Source organism: Sparus aurata, chromosome 5, assembly GCF_900880675.1.
Source record: "Sparus aurata chromosome 5, fSpaAur1.1, whole genome shotgun sequence".
Lineage (NCBI taxonomy): Eukaryota > Metazoa > Chordata > Actinopteri > Spariformes > Sparidae > Sparus > Sparus aurata.
Genome location: NC_044191.1, coordinates 35,692,696 through 35,713,512, shown reverse-complemented (window position 1 = coordinate 35,713,512; position 20,817 = coordinate 35,692,696). Strand labels below are relative to the sequence as shown.

Here is a 20,817-nt window from a genome sequence, read left to right as displayed (position 1 = left end):
GAAACTCTCACCAAAATGCAACCTAGGCTTTTTTGTGAATGTATATGAGTTAAACCTTCATGTAAAAGCATAATTACAATGAAAGAGGCACTTTTAAGATTTACCTTATTTTTACCGTACTTTTACCGTATTTACGGTACTTCCCATTTTCAAGGCGGTGCTACGGGCACTTTTACGATAGCATCAAAATCTCTATTTTTATATCACTAAGAAGCACGACTTCAGCGAGCCACGTTCAGCTCCCAGGTAAATAGAAGAGGCTTAAAATCCCAGTACTGTGTGTGTGGTTCGTACGAGAGAACTCACGGTAGCCTGCAAAGGGCCACACATGTAAATGCACGGATAATTTGTTGTTTTGTCATTAGCAAAAAACAATATTGACTTTGAAGTTAAAAAAGGAGCCTCATGTAAGAAACAATACTAAAATCAAAAGCCAGAAAAGTCACGTGAGATATTGCGTGGATAATTGTTGCCTGTTACCTTAAAGGAGAACTTCGGTCGATTTAAACATGCAGCTTCATTGCTCAAGCTACTCTTGACTTGCCAGTACCGAAGACACGAACAAATTTGGTCCAACCATTACAGAGCTCCGTGAACGGAGACTTAGCATTGAACGCTAACAGCATGGGGTCAGAACTTTGCACTGTGTTTTAAGCGTCTTAACATGCTCCACATCTCACACCAAAAGTTATGCAACATCAGCAGACACCTTAGCACACAGCACTGTAGCGTGTATGACTCAAAATGAATACAAAAGTAGTTAAAACAGTGTGTTTGTGCAAGCAGCTACTTACCTGTTTGTTGACATCCGTGTCTTCCGGTAGCTAGACCAAACTAGTCAATCCGTCGAACGTGCGCTTACTCCCTCACTGGCGGAGACGGAAACGTATTCCAGCATTTTCGTGTTTATGTTCATAATGTACATGTCCATGTTACAGCCTGTCATGAGCCATGAGCCTTACAATAGCCTGTTAAGCCTGTTAAGTGCACACTCGATGGATATGCTTGTTTGGTCTAGCTACCGGAACACACGGATGTCAACAAACAGGTATGTAGCTGCTTGCACAAACACACTATTTTAACTACTTTTTTATTCAGTTAGAGTCATACACGCTACAGTGCTGTGTGCTAAGGTGTCTGCTGATGTTGCATAACTTTTGGTGTGAGATGTGGAGCATGTTAAGATGCTTAAAACACAGTGTAAAGTTCTGACCCCATGCTGTTAGCTGTCAATGCTAAGTCTCCGTTCACGGAGCTCTGTAATGGCTAGACCAAATTTGTTTGCGTCTTCGGTACTGGCGAGTCAAGGGTAGCTTGAGCAATGAAGCTGCATGTTTAAATCGACCGAAGTTCTCCTTTAACTGTCCTCCATGTTACGTAGCTATCATAAAAAATTGCCCCTCGCACTCCCATTGAAAATGATTTCGACCTGAAAACATAAATACAGTCAATCTTAAAAGTGCCTCTTTCGTCGTAATTATGCTTTTAAACAAATATTTGACTTTGGTACATTAACAAAAAAAAGCCTTGGTTGCATTTTGGCGAGTTTCACTTTGAAGCTGCTCTATGTTGTTCAAGGAATAAATTCAGAAATTCTGGGAGGTAACATTTTACAATATTGATAAGGTAATAATACCAACCCAGAGGTATATATTATTATTTATAATAATAAGTAAATAATGTCCTCTGATTAAACTGCAGACTGCTCCTTTAAACCCAGGTGCTGCAGTAACATCAGAGCTCTGAGAGCTGGTAGATGAAGATGTGTTTACGGTCTCTGTAAATAAGAGCACCGCAGTGTTCCCCCCCCCCCCCCCCCCGCAGAGAGAACAGCTGACAGGAAGCGCGACCACTTTCACCGGAAAGGCGGAGCAGCTTTTATTGTCGCCGAGAGCTGCTGTAATGGCGGTGCCTCGTCGCTCCTCGCAGCAGCAACAACAGCAGAATACTTTACAGTCTCCGCCGAGAAACGGCTCGATTTCGGGCGCTCCTCCGGCCTCCCCGCCGATGGCTCTGCTGACCTCGGCTGTCGGACCCCCGGAGGGTGAGAGGGAGTGCAGCGGCGGGATCGACGTGCCTCTGGCCTCCCCGGACCTGCCCGCCCCGGCGCTCGCCAGCAGTGCGAGCTTCACCACGACAGCGTCCGGCGGCGGCAGCAGCAGCGTCTCCAGCCCGGGATCCGGAGCTGCCAGCCCCACGGACGGCAGCAGCGGCATCGGCGGGGCCTTCAGGGAGCTATTCGAGGCCTGTCGGAACGGAGATGTGTCCCGGGTGAAGCGGCTGGTGGACTCGGTGAATGTAAACGCGAAGGACATGGCTGGACGGAAATCTACTCCGCTTCACTTCGCTGCGGGTAACGAGCTAAGCTAACGGCAGCAGCTAGCATCCTGTGACAGCTAATGTTGTTGTGTTTGGGTCGACGTGTTTTTACTGCCAAACACGATTTATCATCATTCACTCATCTGACAGTTCATCAGTTAGGATTTAATAACTCAGTGGAGCTAACCAGCTAATTTATATTAGATATTAAACTGACGTATCGTCAATATTTACAGGACGTAACGGCTGATAATGTTAAGCTAAGTAGCACAAAACGGCCTCTAAATTAGCTGCTCTAGGCTAACGGTCCTGAGGGAGCACTATGTTGTTTTGGAGAAGAATTTTAATATTTACAATATTAATGAGGCAATAATACAAACTCAGAAATATACATATGCATGTATGACCTCATAATAAGGACATTTTTAGAGTTTTTGTGACGTCTAACATTTAATTTGTTTGAGTCCGAATACAAAAACAACAACAAGCAAAGAGACGAGAATTAAAAGACCCTGACAGCTTTCTAGCTTCAGACAGCGTTCTGGTGACATTATTTTCTTTTTATCCTGTTATTTTCCTTTAAGTTATGGAAAAATCATGTACTTCTGAGTTTGCATTATAATCTTATCAATATTCCAAAATATTAACTTTTACAAAACTACATTTTGCACCTTAGAGTAAATAAAAAGAAGTTAAGATGCTGTAATTCCAGTAAACTGAAGATGAGAGATTTGTGGAAGATATTTTGGGGTTTGGGAAACACTGATTGATCTTTTAAGCACTTTATGATGTTTTATAGACCAAAGAGTTAATCTATTAATCGATGGATTAATCAACCTGGAAATAATCTTCAATTGCAGCTCTGCTCATCTTAGAAGAATATATTTATTTTACAGGGTTATTCATTAGAGTTTGTTTAAGGGGTTGTTAACTACACATGAGCCATAATCAATATCAACTCCCTGTCATAGGCACCCTGATAATAGAGCTTTAGTCCACATATAACTGATGGGTGGAAGGATAAGAAGTTCCTATTGATCGTATATTATTTAAACTACATCCTGGTGGTGGTGTAATTACTGTGTTTCTCTTAATGAAAACACACGTACCCTCAAATTACTGAGTTACTAATCTTTTAATATAAAAAAACAAACCATGTGTGTTCATCCTCCAAATTCATTTTATTTTGCTGCAGTATGTTCTTCACTCCTAATGTCATATCAAGAAGCAGCTCATTTTAAATGCATTTTAATCCCGTTTCAGGTTTTGGCAGAAAAGATGTGGTGGAGCATCTCTTGCAGACGGGAGCCAACGTTCACGCCAGGGACGACGGAGGACTCATCCCGCTGCACAACGCCTGCTCCTTCGGCCACGCTGAAGTCGTCAGCCTCCTGTTGTGTCAGGGCGCCGACCCAAACGCCAGAGACAACTGGAACTACACTCCATTACACGAGGCTGCCATCAAGGGAAAGATTGATGTTTGTATTGGTAAGGATCCAATGTTGGTTATTTCAAAGCACGGGCAACTCTTTAATCTACACTGAGTTCAGACTACAGGAGGGTTGAGCTGATCTATCCCAGATTCACCTCCTGACAATCGGAGGAGTCTGGACTGGAATCTCTTGATAATTTCAAACCTGTTTGATATTAAATAGTTAGAATTTTGATGAATACTGAAACTAATGACAGAGACGCCCTGGAGCAGCTGACGGTGCTGCCAGGCATCAGTAAACATCATAGCCAGAGGCAGACTAACGTTAGAGGAACAGATGATCCGTGTTGACTGCGTCTCTCAAACATTCTCGTATCCAGACTCATTTAATCCTCTTTTGTTTTTTCAAATTAAAGCACACGTCAGTTTCCATTTTGTTTACATCTGCTTCCACTTGAGATCACATCAGAAGTTTCTCCTTAAGTGAATAATGCAAGCTGATGTCGGGATCGATGAGGATGTTTACACTCCTGTAGTTCTGAGCCGGCATCATGTTCATAGATAAAGAGGTTCTTAAAAAGCTTGACGGGTTGATGCAGACGTCTGACTTGAGTGTTGTTTTTCTACCAGCAGTTTTGGTATCGTCACAAACTTTATGTTGTGTAACCAAGTTATTTGTTTTTAAGTGTGACGTCTGAAGTGGGAATGTGAAAGATTTAAGAACAGATATTAACGTATTCTCTTTATCTTCTCCTCTCTCCCTCAGTGTTACTCCAACACGGCGCTGATCCAAACATCCGCAACACTGACGGCAAATCTGCTCTGGATCTCGCCGACCCTTCAGCCAAGGCCGTCCTCACCGGTCAGTCCCTCTCTTACATTTTACACTTTACCGGCATTTTTATAGCAAAAAAACGAATGAACACACGACTGAAGGATGCTTCAGTTTTCAGATAGTCAGACGGCATTCACACAAGAGAAGAAACAAACACACACCTGTCCTGACAAAAAGTTTATCGACACCTACTGCTACACAGACCACAGTGTTTGTGACGGCCGGCTCTAATCTGAATGTTTGTTTTCACCCAGGTGAATACAAGAAGGACGAACTTCTGGAAGCAGCCAGGTGAGTGTCAGTGTGATGTTCATCACACACACACACACACACACACTCTCTCTCTACTTTCTGTTGGCTTGAGTCAGACAAACTGTGCAGCCGTCTGCTCAGTGTGTTTAAATTTGATCTCACTATCTGAAGCCCTTTTTAGATAGAAAAGGCGGCACATTTGTTCCAAGGTAAGAGGGGCGTAATATTCCTCCCTTTCCAAAATCCGCCTCTGAGGTAGGCGTAAACATGTGACGCACAAAGTTGGGCTGTGAACAATGACAACGAATTTGTCTTCAAAATAAGAGCTTTACATTGCACCCCATTGGAGTTTAGAACTGGGTTCTTAGCGGGGGGCTTTTAATTTGAAAGTAGCGACCGTTCCTAGCTTGCCGCTACAACAACAAGCTAACACAACCAAACAGCTACAGAGACCGAGGAGACGCTAGCATCTCCTGGATCTCAGCAGCTGTCCAGTTGCTCATCTTAATGTCCGTGGATGAAGTGATGGACTGACTGCTGTGATCAGCTGTTTCCTGGTTTTAAAACTCCCCGGCTGTGGGTCGCACAACAGTGCAGGTCATCCACACCTCCGCCCACCTCACGCAGAGGCCGGCACATTGACGCCTCGGATTTAGATAGCAGGCGAGGCGGAAATAAGTGTAGACCTAAACGGACCCCCAGTTTGCCGCCGCCCCTTTTTAAGCATTTTTAATGTGTTCGGGCTCCTAAACCGTTTCTAATCAAATTATTAGGCTCCATGTAAACGCAGCTCGTGAGGAGCAGACTGCTTGAACTGTACTGGAGGTAAAACACATAATAATCCAGGAGAAATTAATGTACAACTCTTCAGTCTGAACATTATATTCAAAGCCTGTGGACACGTAGATTATAAAACCTCAGGATGATTTAAGCTGTTGAATTCTTAATCACATCGGTCGTTTCATGCGTGTAATTACAGGAGTGGAAACGAAGAAAAGCTGATGGCGCTGCTGACTCCGTTAAACGTCAACTGCCACGCCAGCGACGGTCGAAAGGTAAATGAGCCACGAGTAAAACACCACATCACACCTGACGGACATCTGTCAGGACACATTTAGTACAACATGATGTGTAGGGCTGAAAAATGTTCTTTGTTAGTTTATTTAAGTTCTTGTTAAAAAACGACCGGAAGGTTTCAGAGTCAAACATTTTGAGTAGAAGAAGAAGAAGCACTACGGTTTGTTTATTTTGGTGCAGCAGATGTAAGAAGAGGATTTATTGTAGATGTTCTTCTTCTTTCTCTCATCAGATCATCTTGACTTCTGTTTGCTTCAGTAGTAACAGTTCGTCTTTCACTAACCACATTAATTTCACACCCCTGTTGTTGACGTCGTCGGGTGTTTTATCACTTAGATTTAGATTCAAGTGTTCGTTTTCTTGAACCAAAGTAGACAAACCAGTCGTTCTGTTTACAGTTTAGTGTTTCTGTGAATCATGTCTCGATGTCTTGACGCTAATATCGTCTCTGCTTCCTCGTTTATCACTTTATACAAGATACTGGAGTTAATCTGTTTGTGATCTTGAAGTTTTTGTAGTTTTATGTTTCTGTGTGTTTCATCACTCGTTCCTTGTTATTAGAAATTGTTGGCTGTCTTTATGAGGCGATACCGATTAATAGAAAGTAGTCACAGAGATTGATATCAGATATTTGCAGCGTTATACATTTGCAGGAAAAATTAAAATCTCACTGTCGACATTTAGAATAATCAATGATAGAATGTTAGCATTTAGGTATTTTACAGGATTATTTGCATTTTTCTACAACTTTTTATGTTACTAGAACTGCGTCAGAGCCAAGGCTGCACATTTTAAATCAATTTATTTTATTAGTCCAACAAAATAAAATAACTTATACTGCTAATGGCCTCTGATTCCCAGATTCAATTAAATTTTCATTCAGTCAGAGATATTTAAGTTGCACTACTTGTTTGTTTGCATATAAAAGAGATTCTGAAATCGTACATTTGCATTTTAAAATCTGACTTTGAAGAAGTTAACGGGATGTTGTTTTAATTTTTAGCATCTAATTATGATGATAAATGTTAGTAAAAAGTATTGCAAAAGGAAGATAAGAAAAAAAAACCTTCGTTGCCATTCAAGTAAAGAGTTCTGAGTTTACAAGGTGCACTTGAATGCACCATCGGGCCCCGTGTCCACACACTGAGACAAAAACCGCTGCATGTGTGTTTTGTTTACCGTTTGTTTTGATTTGACATCGGGACATCAGAGCAAGGACGATGAGGGTGATGACACGATCCATAGGAGACTAAACAACGGTGATTATTATCGTCTAGACCAGGAAACACAAACAGAACCACGGTGACGTCACCAGAGAAAAAAGAGGCTGAGAGTTTCATCTTTCCTCCACAGACGCTCCTCATTGGGAACAATCGGAAAAAGATGAGAGTTCTGTAGTTCAGAGAAAAAGTCGTGCGTGACTGTAAACAACATCAAAAAGTGGTCGAGACTCTCTGTGTAGTTTTAATCACATTTATGTTTATCGGTCAGTGTTGTTGACAGAATTCAAAGATTTACTCACCAAACAGAAGATCCAGCCGAGTTAATGTCAGCAGAGTTTACGTCGGGATACAGTATATTTTTGTTTCTTCACTTACTTTCTAACATCGTCATTTATCAGAGCTGTTTATTTATTTCATTCTGATCCGATGTGTCACTTCAACTGTTTTTCTATGTGCTTGTTTAACTTACTAGATATAACTGAAGTGTATTTACTGTCTTGTTTTTGTTAATAACTCTCAAACTGTAATCAGCTCCTCCTCTCTGCCAGACAGATCCTGTATCATTAACGGTATCTGAGCTTTGACCTTTTCATCCTTTCTAACCACATCTTCTTCCACAGTACGTCTCCTCCTTTGCATGATCTGATCCAGTGTGTCAGAGTAGATCTGATCTGGGATCGTTTCCCCTCTCTGACCTGGTGTCACATTAATCTCAGACCATCACGACGGATCAAACAGTGATTTATAACTTGGACTTGTGTTTCATTGATTTAAAGCAGGGAGGAAAGAATTGCTGTGAAAAAAAAAAAGATACTGTCATTTTATAATTTTTGTTTCGTTTTGTTTTCCGTGTGACTCTGGCAACATTTGTCGATCAGTCAACATCCCAAAAAATGCTGGTAAGTCGACCTTGATAACGGCCACTTGATTGATGCACTGTTGTGATCTTTTATTTTTGTTTTACTCCTTTTTTTAATCCATCGTTTTTTTATTTGACCAATAAGCTGGCTGTCACTTGTTAATTGCACATCATGGACCTGGGTGTTCGGGTCACTCATGTATCCTACCCTGACGCTCCTCTGTGTGTGTGTGTGCGTGGCATGTGTGTGTGTGTGTGCGTGTGTGTGTGTGTGTGAGCGAGTGTGTTGGGTTGGTGTCATGGTGACGACTCGTCTCTTTGGACCTGGAGAGGAACTCAAAATGTCCACTGCCTGCTTTTCTCCGGCGTCTGTCCTCTCCTCTGCACACTCACCCACACTTCTCCAACTTCCAATCACTCGCTCTCTTCAGTCAGCGTCTGATCTGACTTGTATTTGATTCATTGATTGATTGATTTTTCTTTTTGATGATGATGATCACTCATGCATGCCTGACGGCCTGCCCCTTCTGCATTTTGTCAAGCGAGTCCTGAATATGTGTCTGTGAGTTTTGTGTCCCGTGGCCTGTTGGATCAGTTGGTATGCAGTAATGAATGGACTCCATCTGTCACCTGTCTGTAGTGCTATGCCTCCCTCCGCTGTAATGACGTGTGACTGCTCGTCGTGTCATCCCACACTGAATGATGCCTCCGTGATTCGACTCTCGTCTGTCTGATTTTGTCACTGTGGCTTCAGTTCTAACAGTTCTGAGCTTTTTTCTAACATCGCTGCATGGAAACTGAAATGATCGATGTCCTTCCTTTTGATTGTGAGCTTGACCTGAGCTAAATGTTTTAGTTTTAAATGGAGAAAAAAACCACCGGAGTTGATTTTTGCAGCTTTGCTGAGACTAACGTTTCTTTCGGCTGACATGAAGCCTTTTTGGTTTGATTCGCTAACAGCTTGCAGAGACGCTTCTCAAACACTCAGCCTGCTTCTCGCAGCTTCTTTCCATCCTGTTACAGTTGGGCTTTGACAGCATTTCATCAAATCTGAGTCCAGCACTGAATCAAGTTTCTCTCTTTACTGCAGGTTCAGCTTGGTTAATTAACAACTGTTTATTTAAAGCACTATGTAGTTCTGAAGAAGAAGCTAAAAGTCATAATTTCAATATTTACAATATTATTGAGCAAACAAAACAAATAAGTTTCCATAAATGAATAAACAAACAGAGGAAAATAAGCTCCCAGGACACTGATTGAAGCTAGAAAGGTGGCAGGGTCCGCCACATATAAACTAAGTAAAACATGAACATTTCATTCGTGAAGACAAAGAGTTTGTTTTAGCAGAAACACATCCACCAATGATCTTCTTTTTCTGATTAACATTTATTCCCAAAACTACAAACTGCTGTTTTAATATTTCTGAACAAAATCTCGCAGATTAACAACCACAGAACTCATTTTTTGCCATATTCTGATTTCTCTTTGGCTAAACATCAGGGGTGTAACGATTCTCAAACTCCACGCTTCAAGAGCCTTTTATACTGGAAGTGGTGATGAAAGTGGTGGTTGGACTAAGAATAAGGTTGCCGCCACCGTGAACATATACAGATTTGTATGTTAGCCAAAAAAAATAGGAGAAGAGAGGTTAGACGCAAACATGGAGGAGCTGATAATGTCGGCACCAGCCAGAAGAAAAACTGGGCATGGAGCAATATTTCCACCAAACTATGGAGCCAGATTTTTACCCCCAACTTTATTTACTAGTTAGTATGCGTGTTATGCAGAAACAGAAGAACTTGTTGTGGACTTTTGGTGTGTTGTACCAACACCCTGATGTTCACCGCTGCCTCGGACTGCAGAGACAGCAGCAGCTTCTAGAGAACGCTTTCCTTTCTCTGGGAATCCTCCTGCAGGTCGGCTGTTGTCGGGGTGGTGTGGAAATCCCTTCAGCTCATGTTTTGTTAGTAGGGGGAGGATTATAAAAGATCAGAAAACTAGCAGCGATGAAGGCAGATCGTTGGGTCGCCTCTCATCAAAAAGCTGCATTCTGGGGCGCCGTTTGGCTCAGTTGGTAGAGTGCGCGTCCCGTGTGCCGAGGCTCTGCAGCGGACACAGGTTCGACTCCCGGTGGGTCCCTTTGCTGCGTGTCACTCCCCCTCTCTCTCCCTGTTTCCTGTCATATCTTCAGCTGACCAATCAATAAAGCCATAAAAGGCCAAAAAAAATTGGAAAAAAAAAAAGCTGCAATACTTTATTAATCCCCGGGGGGAAATTGTTTTTGTTCCAATGCTCCGTGCAGAGTATAAATAGAAATACAGCAATAGTTAAGACTGCAGCTGATGATCAAATGACTTCGTGAAAACGCCGTTCTGCGTTTGCCCACCGTTTTCATACCATTCACGCTAATGCAGCATAAAATGTAAATTACAAGCAGCCCCTGAATTTACCAGATGGAGTTCAGTTCAGTCACTTGACAGAAGCAGTAAACTGATTGTCAGAGTTTTCTAGAAGCTCCTCGAGACCTCCTGCATCCTGGTTTAAATCCTGGTTTCAGAATCGTTACACTTCTAAATGACCTGAACTCACTTCACTCCTCACAAAAACACATCAGGTAACCAGCTGTCATCACCCAACTGTAATCCCCTCCCAGCTACTTTCAGTTTAACAGTCTAACAGATGCACTAGTGATTCCTTCTTGTCATCTAACCACATAAAACTTAATTTTAAACTCCGTAGACGGAGAGGAATGTTTTATTTTGCTGACCCTGTCAGAAGGAAGTGGAGCTAGATGAGTAACGAGGTCGCTTGTTGTTACTCGCTCAGGTCAGACAGACGCAACATGGACAGAAAATGAATTTTGTTGCTGGATCTGCCCACAAACTCTTATTGACTTTGCATCATCATCATATCTGCCATTCATCTGCAACTCACAGAGCCTAGCCTGCCGTAGCACACTGCTTCTGGCCCTAATCAGCCGCTTGCTCTCGTGGCCATCGGAGGCAGTTCTCAGTAAACCGTCCAGCCGTCTGTCTGCTAACAGACTCTCCTCTCTTACAGTCCACGCCGCTCCACCTGGCTGCCGGCTACAACCGGGTCCGCATCGTGCAGCTCCTCCTCCAGCACGGAGCTGACGTTCACGCCAAGGACAAAGGGTGAGACTTTTTCAGAAAAGACCACAAAAACTTCACCTGTCGTCGGCCAGAATCTGTGACATTAACCTGAGTCTTGTTTTCCTGCAGCGGCCTGGTTCCTCTTCACAACGCCTGCTCCTACGGCCACTTCGAGGTCACCGAGCTTCTGCTTAAAGTAAGAACACACAACAGATTCACTTCATGTAGCGACTGAAGTGAGAGAAGATGATTCTGAAGGTTGATTGATGAGTCTCATATTGACACTTTGGGTCAGAATTTCAGGCCGAATACCGACTCAAGAGTCAGTAATAAATGATCTCTCTCACCTTCCCTGCATCTAATCAAAAAGATGTCAACTGTTAAATCAATCACCAACTATTTTAACCTTTGATTTACTGGTTAAAGTAATTTTTGAAGAAAGAAGAAGTCTAAATTCTCTGATTCCAGCTTCTTAATTGTGATTATTATTCTGGTTTCTTTCCTTCTCAATGACGGTAAACTAAATATCTTTGGCTCTTTTTCTGATGTTTAATAGATCAGACAGCTAATTGATTAACAAAGAAAATAGTCGACAGTGAATGAAAATATTGTTTAGGGTTGTGTTGTGTTTTACCGCTTTCACACCAGAATTAAACTATGTGCAGGTTTTGTAAACACAGATCACGAACACGCTTGAAAAACAAGGTACAGCAGAAAGCAGCAGATCATAAACCTCATCAGACATCCAGACAAAAGCAAACGCTGATTTATCATGAATTCAGTCTGAAAGTATAAAGCCATGAAATGAAACTCATCACACACACATGTCGTGTGTTTCATGTGTTACTCAGTGAATATTTTTACACTTTATCACCTGAAGACCAACTTTTCTAAAAGGTTTTCCAGCAGGAAACGTCTCATTAAACCACTCAAACGTTCTGACAGAGCAGAATATCAGCTTCCGTGTACATAGATGAGGTTAAATGTCTAAATATTGAAAAACGACTTTCACACTGAGCTCACTGAAGCATTTATGGAGTCTAGTTATACTGAAATTTGATCGTGTTCACTTTCAGTTGTTTTAAGAGTTCTCAGTTGAAACCCGGCTCGTCACGGTGAAACATGTTCACCACAGAAACACTGTTAGCAGCTGGTCTTTGATGCTCCTGCAGGATGGAAAAGTATTTACAGCCACTTAATATCTGCTGTGCGTCTCTCTGCAGCACGGAGCCTGTGTGAATGCGATGGACTTGTGGCAGTTCACTCCTCTCCACGAGGCGGCGTCCAAGAACCGAGTGGAGGTGTGTTCCCTGCTGCTGAGCCACGGCGCCGACCCGACCCTGCTCAACTGTCACAGCAAGAGCGCCGTGGACATGGCCCCGACCCCCGAGCTCAAAGAACGACTCACCTGTGAGTGGAAACCTACTCGTACACACACAACATACCCACAACAGGCTTTTCTTTCCTAACATAAGAAGCATTTACAGAGTCAGACCACTGAACACGTTTCTGTTTCCTTCTCTTTGTTTTGTAGACGAGTTCAAAGGTCACTCACTGCTGCAGGCGGCTCGGGAGGCAGACATGGCCAAAGTGAAGAAGACTCTGGCTCTGGAGATCATCAGCTTCAAACATCCTCAGACCAGCGAGACGGCGCTGGTGAGGAACAAACACTGATCTCTCTCACTGACTGTAGCAGGAGATTAAATCCACTGCAGAGCTGATTGAGGTCCGGTTCTTTGTGTCCCCGTGGACCCAAACTGGAACTGTATTATTGGAGCTGATACTGACGAAATATTTAACCCTTTACACACATAATGTAGCGTGTGTTTTTAAGTAAAAAAAAGTCTAAATTCTCTGATTCCAGCTTCTGTGAATATTTCCTCTGTGACAGTAAACTGAATGTGTTTGAGTTGTGAACAAAGCGAGACGTTTGAGGACTTCTTCTTGGACATTTTCCACCATTTTTTGTAATTTTATAAACCAAACATCTAATAGAGAAAATAATCAACACTGACAAAGTTTGCGTGGTGAATTTAAAGTGATCTTTCCAGCTCAGTTCTGTCTGATTAACAGCTGATCGCTGTCTGTTTGACTGACTCCAGCTCACTAATCCATTATATTTGTATTTCAGCACTGTGCCGTCGCCTCTCCGCACCCCAAGAGGAAGCAGGTGACTGAGCTGCTGCTGCGTAAAGGTGCCAACATCAATGAGAAGAATAAAGAGTGAGTCCACTACACTTAATTGTTCAATTCTAATGATTTCACAGCACTAATAATGAAGGTGAGATGTTAACTACCAGCAGGGATGACTGTCTGAACACACAGATTGTGTCCGCAGGTCATAACTTCCTGTCCGTTGTGTCTTGTAGCTTCATGACTCCGCTGCACGTCGCTGCTGAGAGAGCTCACAACGACATCCTGGAGGTGCTGCAGAAACACGGAGCGAAGGTCTGTTGTTGTGTTTTGTTCGTACGCGTCTCTTCTTGTTGTGTAACCTGTGAGGTTTGTGTTAACGGCAGCTCGTCTGACTCCAGGTGAACGCTGTGGACACGCTCGGTCAGACGGCTCTGCACAGAGCCGCGCTGGCCGGTCACATCCAGACCTGCAAGCTGCTGCTGAGCTACGGGGCCGACCCGTCCATCGTGTCCCTGCAGGGCTTCACCGCGGCTCAGATGGGGAACGAGGCCGTGCAGCAGATTCTCAACGGTACGGACTGTTTAACATGGTCTGGTTTTAGGTTTGATGGAGTCTACAGGTGCTTTTATTTACTTAATGTATCCACCTTTCAGACAGTTTTAGCTGCGTTCAGAAGAGCTTGACTCATTTTGACAAAAAGACATCGTCACTCTAATAATAACTAATAACCATGTTCCTACATTTAAACCACCATACAACATACCTTTCTACTTCCTTGCAACACTAGAATAAGAAGTAAAACTGTCTTGAAAAGGTCTTGAAAACATGAACTGTAAGTCTCTGATAGCTGTAGCCTGCCTGTTCATATCTCCCAGGAGAGTTTCATTGCTCAGATGAATGAATGAAACAGACTCAGTCTGTCCAGCGTTGATCATTTTGCTTTGTTTTGAATTTCTTTCTTCCTTTTTATTTCCCCAGAAAACGTTCCCACGCGTAACTCAGACGTGGACTACAGGTTTCTGGAGGCGGCCAAAGCGGGCGATCTGGACACAGTGCAGGTAAGTTCACTGTCTGTTTGTTCCAGCGGTGAGTGCATTATTTATGTCTTGTTGCGTCTGTATATTTTCGACCAGAAGGAAGGACGTTAGTAGACGTTGATGTTGGTGAAACTTGTGGAGAACTATGATGAGTGCTCAAATTTATGTAAAAAGTTTCAGTAAAAAGCATTCAGTTTGCTTTAATTCCTTTAACTGCTGAGTTGCTCATCATCATCTTGTCTCTTTGTACGACAGCAACTTTGCACCCCCCAGAATGTAAACTGCCGGGACCTGGAGGGCCGTCACTCCACTCCTCTCCACTTCGCAGCTGGTTACAACCGAGTGGCTGTGGTTGAATACCTGTTACACCACGGAGCAGACGTCCACGCTAAAGACAAGGGGTCAGTTCTTTCACTGCAGTCTGGCCCAGAAATGTCCTACATGTTTATAATATTCAACAAATACAAATCATCACATTCTCCTCCTGTGTGAAGAGTTTAACATGTGTTTGTGCTCCTCCAGCGGTCTGGTTCCTCTCCACAACGCGTGCTCCTACGGTCACTACGAGGTGGCTGAGCTGCTGGTCAGACACGGAGCTTCGGTGAACGTGGCCGACCTGTGGAAGTTCACGCCGCTGCACGAGGCCGCAGCCAAGGGCAAATATGAGATCTGCAAACTGCTGCTCAAAGTGAGGATCCATCATTACAACATTTGTGTCCTGTGTTAGTTATTGATACAATGATGATGATGATGATGATTATGATAAGAGCAAAAAGAACAGTTAGAGACTTCAGACGTGATATCAACATCTGTCCTGAGTGATCCGGTCAGAGGTGGACAGATGTTCAGGTGTAAATGCACCAAAGACAAACTGAGGATCTGGTCACATTATTGTAACATGTTCGGGTCTGTTTAAGTGTCAGCAGCAGATGTGTTCGTCCCGGTGATGGACGAGTTTATTTGCATATAGAACAGGAAGTGAGATCTGATCAGAAGCTGCTCACACACATAAACCAAACATGTTTATAAAATGGTCCAATGAAAAAACTCAAACTCCTCTTTTCAGCACGGTGCCGACCCTTCAAAGAAGAACCGCGACGGCAACATGCCGCTGGACATGGTGAAAGACGGAGACACAGACATCCAGGACCTGCTGAGGGGGGACGCCGCCCTGCTGGACGCCGCCAAGAAGGGCTGCCTGGCCCGAGTCCAGAAACTGTGCTCGCCAGAGAACATCAACTGCAGAGACACACAGGGACGCAACTCCACACCCCTCCACCTCGCAGGTGATCAGGATGAGCTGCTCTTGGTTTTAAAACGTGCACCTCAGTCTCTGATGCTGTTTGTGCTGCTGTTCATTCTGACGATGTTGTTTCTGTCAGATCCTGACGGCTTTTTGCACACGAGGATCTTTGTCCACTTTATTCAGTCTGGCTGTGTTGAGTAGATGTTCCGTAAAGAGTTTTTAAAGTGCTGCAGGATGTTAACATTGATCCTGTTTGTTCTCCTCAGCTGGCTACAACAACCTGGAGGTGGCAGAGTATCTGCTGGAGCACGGGGCTGATGTCAACGCCCAGGACAAAGGAGGCCTCATCCCTCTTCATAACGCTGCTTCGTACGGGGTCAGTGTCAACAACATCAACACATCAAATACAGATCCTGTGTTGTTGTGTTGTTGTCCTGAAGTGTTTCTGTGTTGTTTGACGTGTCCTCCACACTGACCTTGTCTCTGTTGCTTCTTCACAGCACGTGGACATCGCAGCCCTGCTGATAAAGTACAACACGTGTGTGAACGCTACAGACAAATGGGCCTTCACGCCGCTCCACGAGGCGGCCCAGAAGGGACGGACGCAGCTCTGTGCGCTGCTGCTGGCTCACGGAGCCGACCCCACCATGAAGAACCAGGAGGGTCAGACTGCGCTGGACCTGGCAACGGTAACAGCTGATTTATATTCAGTAGTTCTGTAGCTACAGAAGCCTCACACTGCTACTTCTGTTCTCTTGTTCACTGACAAACTGATTCTCTTCTCGGTCCCTGCAGGCTGATGATATCCGGGCCCTGCTGATGGACGCCATGCCTCCAGACGCCCTGCCCAGCTGCTTTAAGCCTCAGGCCACGGTGGTCAGCGCCTCGGTCATCTCGCCGGCCTCCACGCCGTCCTGTCTGTCGGCTGCCAGCAGTATAGACAACCTGGCCGGCCCGCTCACCGAGCTGGCTGCTGCCGCTGCTGCCGGGTCCTCCGGGGTGGCAGATGGAGCCACAGGCACCGACCGCAAGGAAGGAGAGAGTAAGTTTGATCACACTGAGAACTGATCGGTTACAGAGCCGCTGACACTGAACCCTGTTTGACCCGATGAATTGTTTTTCACAGTGGCGATGCTGGACATGAATATCAGTCAGTTCCTGAAGAGTTTGGGCCTGGAGCACCTGAGGGACATCTTTGAGAGGGAGCAGGTGAGATACCTCAAGGACTGTCATAAATCTGAAGCCCAGTGAAGATTATCAAATGCAGCCGGCAGAAACAGTCGCGTTGCCTTGTGTTTATTAGACATGTCACGATTTCTCTGTTTGTTTGTGGTGGTATTAACGTCTCCTCCTGCATCGTTACCTTCCTCCAGATCAGTCTGGATGTGCTGGCTGACATGGGTCACGAGGAGCTGAAGGAGATCGGAATTAACGCTTACGGCCACCGACACAAACTAATCAAAGGTGTAGAGAGGCTGCTGGGCGGCCAGCAAGGTAAACAGACACTTTACTTCTCTGTTCAGATTCACGGAGGAATGGTGGGTCGAAGTTTTTAAAACCACAAGGAGTCAGTTCCCAAAACAGAAGTCAGTCACTTCACAACAGAAGACTGTGTGCAGTTATCTCCTGATGCTCTGAATAACTGTATTTTGTTTCCCAGGTGCCAACCCGTACCTGACATTCCACTGTGCCAACCAGGGCACCATCCTGATCGACCTGGCTCCTGACGACAAGGAGTACCAGTCAGTGGAGGAGGAGGTGAGTCCGCTTCACTCTCTGTTTGACTTCACACAGCGTCCACTGGATGTCACAGAGAAATGTGTTTCTAACATCTTACTGAGAATAAGAGAATATAACGGTTATCTAGAGGTGTTGAAGGTGCATCTCCTCTTCGTGCCACTATTTTGTATTTATGATGCCATATTCCAAAACAGCAGACAGGTAACAAATAGCTTGACTTGGTCATTTAGCGATGGCTCAAAATGAGAAAAGAGAGGTGACAAACTGAGAACCAGCAGCAAACCTTCACCTGATAATAAGTCCTAAGTGTGTAAGTGTTTTCGTTGTTTCCCCCTCAGATGCAGAGCACCATCAGAGAGCACAGAGACGGAGGCAACGCCGGCGGAGTGTTCAGCAGATACAACATCATCAAGGTCTGAACCACGAGTCTCTGCTTGTTCCGTTTGTTCTGATGATCAGTTGTCTTTGTATCAGTATAATGTGATGACAGTGATCTGACCTACATGATGTGCGTCCACAGATTCAGAAGGTGGTGAACAAGAAGCTGCGGGAGCGATACACCCACCGGCAGAAGGAGATCGCAGATGAGAACCACAACCATCACAACGAGCGGATGTTGTTCCACGGTAAACTCTGGGTTCACGTCTGACAGTGATGCTGCAAACACAACCTGAGTGTGTGTGTGTTATTACAAAATGTGACTTTTCCGAAAGCTAATTTTTCAGCGACCTAAAACTCCGTTCACATCTGTAAGAAAAGCTGTAACGCAGAGATGAAGCGTGTGAACACTAACCAATAAATAACTGAAGATTGCTCATTAAGTCACTTCCTGTCCGTCCCTGTGTGTGATGTCATTCTGCTGCTGTCCTCCTTCAGGTTCTCCGTTCATCAACGCCATCATCCACAAAGGCTTCGACGAGCGCCACGCCTACATCGGAGGGATGTTCGGAGCCGGAATCTACTTCGCAGAGAACTCATCAAAGAGCAATCAGTACGTGTACGGCATCGGTGGAGGGACGGGCTGCCCGACGCACAAAGACCGGTCCTGCTACCTGTGCCACAGGTAACGTGAACCTTTCAGAGTAAACCACGACAATAAAATATGTTCTGGTCCGGTTCTTTATCAGAGTGAAGAGTATAGATGAAATATTCTGGGATTAGACACGTATGTCTGACTTTTCCTCCTCATCTGGACTCTCAGACAGATGCTGTTCTGTCGAGTCACTCTGGGGAAGTCCTTCCTACAGTTCAGTGCCATGAAGATGGCCCACGCCCCCCCAGGACACCACTCGGTGATCGGGCGGCCGAGCGTCAACGGCCTGGCCTACGCCGAGTACGTCATCTACAGAGGAGAGCAGGTAAACAAACTGTTTCAGCTGAGACATTATAAAGTTCCTGTGAAACGCTTGAAGTGTTGTTTGGTTAGTTTTTTTTAATTCTACGGACACACAACAAACATGGAAGTCAGCGGGGATGGTAAAAAAATATACGAGGAGAATCTGAAGCTACTTTTCATCTATTTGTGATCTGGAATCCAAATCGTGACACTCGGTCATCAACATAATTATATTGTTTTACAAGAAACTTCTAAAATACCATCAAGAATACGAACAAACTGCCTGTTTGCTGTTGTTGGATACAAACGTGATTATAAACCTGAACATGGATTTTATCTTCGTCACGTCTGCTAACGTGTCTGTTTGTTTCCTTCAGGCCTACCCCGAGTACCTCATCACCTACCAGATCCTTAAACCGGAGAGTGCAGCCCAGTCTGCTGCAGGAGCTGAGCAGAAGTCCTAGTTACTTTATCACACACGGACACACAAACACACACACACACACAAAGACTGGATGCTCGTTTTTGTATTAAAAATGCCTGAACACCTCTTATTTACCGAACACATTTCCAGTCTGCAGTCCAGTAGAACCCATGGTGACCAGTGCTTCATGAGCAGATATGCTGTATAATCCTCTCCTACTCGTCGTGATGACACTTTGTTTTTTTTGTTTTTCGTTTTTTTGCATCGGCTGCATGTTAATACAGAAGCATGTGAGGCCCAATAGCGTGCGTGGGTTAGTTCCTCCTCCCCCTCCTCTTCACCAATCAGGAGGATGCTTGTAGACACTTTGATCTATCTAACACTCGTTGTCGCCTCATGCCTTGTGACTGTGCAGAATCACCACCCATCTCACACACACACACACACACACACACACACACACACACACACACACACACACACTGTCTCTCTGTCAAAGCCTGAAACCTGTGGACTACTACTGCCCCGCCGTGTACAGAAAGGCCTCTGGTAACTGTGATTTTAATGCTAACCTATAACACTACACACAGGAAACAGTTCTTTGTTGCTGTGCCGTCATGCTGACTCTGTGAACTTTCACCCCAGAACACTACGAACACTGAGCTGGAACGTTTTTAGTGGTTTTATTCAGGGCCGGACGTGCTCGATGGAGAGCGCTGAGACTCGGTTGTAAGGCATCAGAACGACACGATCCTGCAGGTGTTGTGCATTAAACGCGTTGTTACAGTGGAGTCAGTAAATGTGCTCGTGATGCCTTACGAGTGAACAGCTGACGGTCAGTGAACTCATCAGAGCACCTTCATGTCGCCATGGTCTCGCTCACACACATCATAAGGATTTGCACTTTTACATAGAAACCTATTTAAGTTATTTTGAATTTAAAATGCAAAATTTGCGGGAAAAAATATTTGTACAGGTTGTGTAAATGGTTGTGTATAACTGTTGCTGTTTAACAGTATCTTTGAGTTTGACTGTAAATGACATGAATTTTCCTTTCATGCCTTCTTGATTCTCCCAACTTTTTTTTTTAAATAAATGTCCCATTAACAGCTCGTCGTCTCGTGTTTATTTACCTCACCAGAGGTAACGTGTTCTGATGGTCCGTCAGTCCGTCCTGTTCTGGTGACGGTTCTTCAGATCAGACTGAAGGATGAACTGATCAGATTTTGGTGGTTAAACATCACTGACATCTCACAAAGCACATTTTGGCACATTTTGGCACATTTAACAACAATTCATGTGATTAATTTGAGAAAATTCTTTTAAAACATTTTTGACATTTTCTGTCTCAAAGGTCAGTTACACTGTGACGTCATGATAATCTGATGAGCATGTTCTTTGGTATTTCTTGACCACTTTTGTGCAGCAGTTTCATGCAAAGATGCAGCTGGAACAGCAAAACAGACCAGGATGAATATTGATGTAAAAAAATTAAAAGTTAAAACAAAAACTTAGAACAATATGTAAAAAATAAAACGAAAACACAAATACAATAAAAGTCTTTAATTTCTTGTTGGAGTTGTGAAATCAAAGTGGAGGTTGTTTCACAGTTTAGAGTCAAACAGAAGAAGAATTTAATTTGGTGGAAGTCAAAGTGAAGTTGTCTCTGATATATTGATATATGTTCACAAAGATCAGTGGAGGGAGAAGCATTCAGATCCTTTACTGAAGTGAAGGTGCAATGATCCTTGTGTGAAAATACTCCATTCAACATCTTATTTCAGTAAA

At 44.0% G+C, this 20,817-nt stretch overlaps 1 protein-coding gene across 2 annotated transcripts; it reads left to right on the top strand.

The window, feature by feature from the left end:
- Window positions 1–1,863: 1,863 nt before the first annotated feature.
- Window positions 1,864–20,141, top strand: LOC115581331 (poly [ADP-ribose] polymerase tankyrase-1). 2 transcript variants are annotated; one of them, XM_030416336.1, is made up of 28 exons: window positions 1,864–2,353; window positions 3,583–3,807; window positions 4,518–4,613; window positions 4,841–4,877; window positions 5,818–5,893; window positions 8,017–8,037; window positions 11,058–11,152; window positions 11,240–11,306; window positions 12,334–12,520; window positions 12,645–12,766; window positions 13,242–13,333; window positions 13,480–13,558; window positions 13,645–13,816; window positions 14,225–14,304; window positions 14,539–14,684; window positions 14,806–14,971; window positions 15,350–15,569; window positions 15,796–15,905; window positions 16,030–16,218; window positions 16,325–16,571; window positions 16,656–16,738; window positions 16,903–17,023; window positions 17,190–17,287; window positions 17,608–17,682; window positions 17,790–17,895; window positions 18,146–18,332; window positions 18,471–18,627; window positions 18,983–20,141. In XM_030416336.1, the coding sequence occupies exons 1-28, from the start codon at window positions 1,903–1,905 to the stop codon at window positions 19,067–19,069; spliced, it is 3,792 nt and encodes a 1,263-aa protein (XP_030272196.1). In that variant the 5' UTR covers window positions 1,864–1,902; the 3' UTR covers window positions 19,070–20,141. The 2 variants fall into 2 exon arrangements, with proteins under 2 accessions (XP_030272196.1, XP_030272198.1); XM_030416338.1 differs by lacking the exon at window positions 8,017–8,037 and having other exon boundaries at window positions 18,983–19,256.
- The last annotated feature ends 676 nt before the right edge of the window (window positions 20,142–20,817 follow it).

Excerpts from the sequence above, each read along its gene's own strand:
- LOC115581331 (XM_030416336.1), top strand. The coding sequence starts at position 1,903 with ATGGCGGTGCCTCGTCGCTCCTCGCAGCAGCAACAACAGCAGAATACT. Across the intron at positions 3,808-4,517 it reads AAAGATTGATGTTTGTATTG|TGTTACTCCAACACGGCGCT; the intron begins GTAAGGATCCAA and ends TCTCTCCCTCAG. Across the intron at positions 18,628-18,982 it reads TCATCTACAGAGGAGAGCAG|GCCTACCCCGAGTACCTCAT; the intron begins GTAAACAAACTG and ends TGTTTCCTTCAG.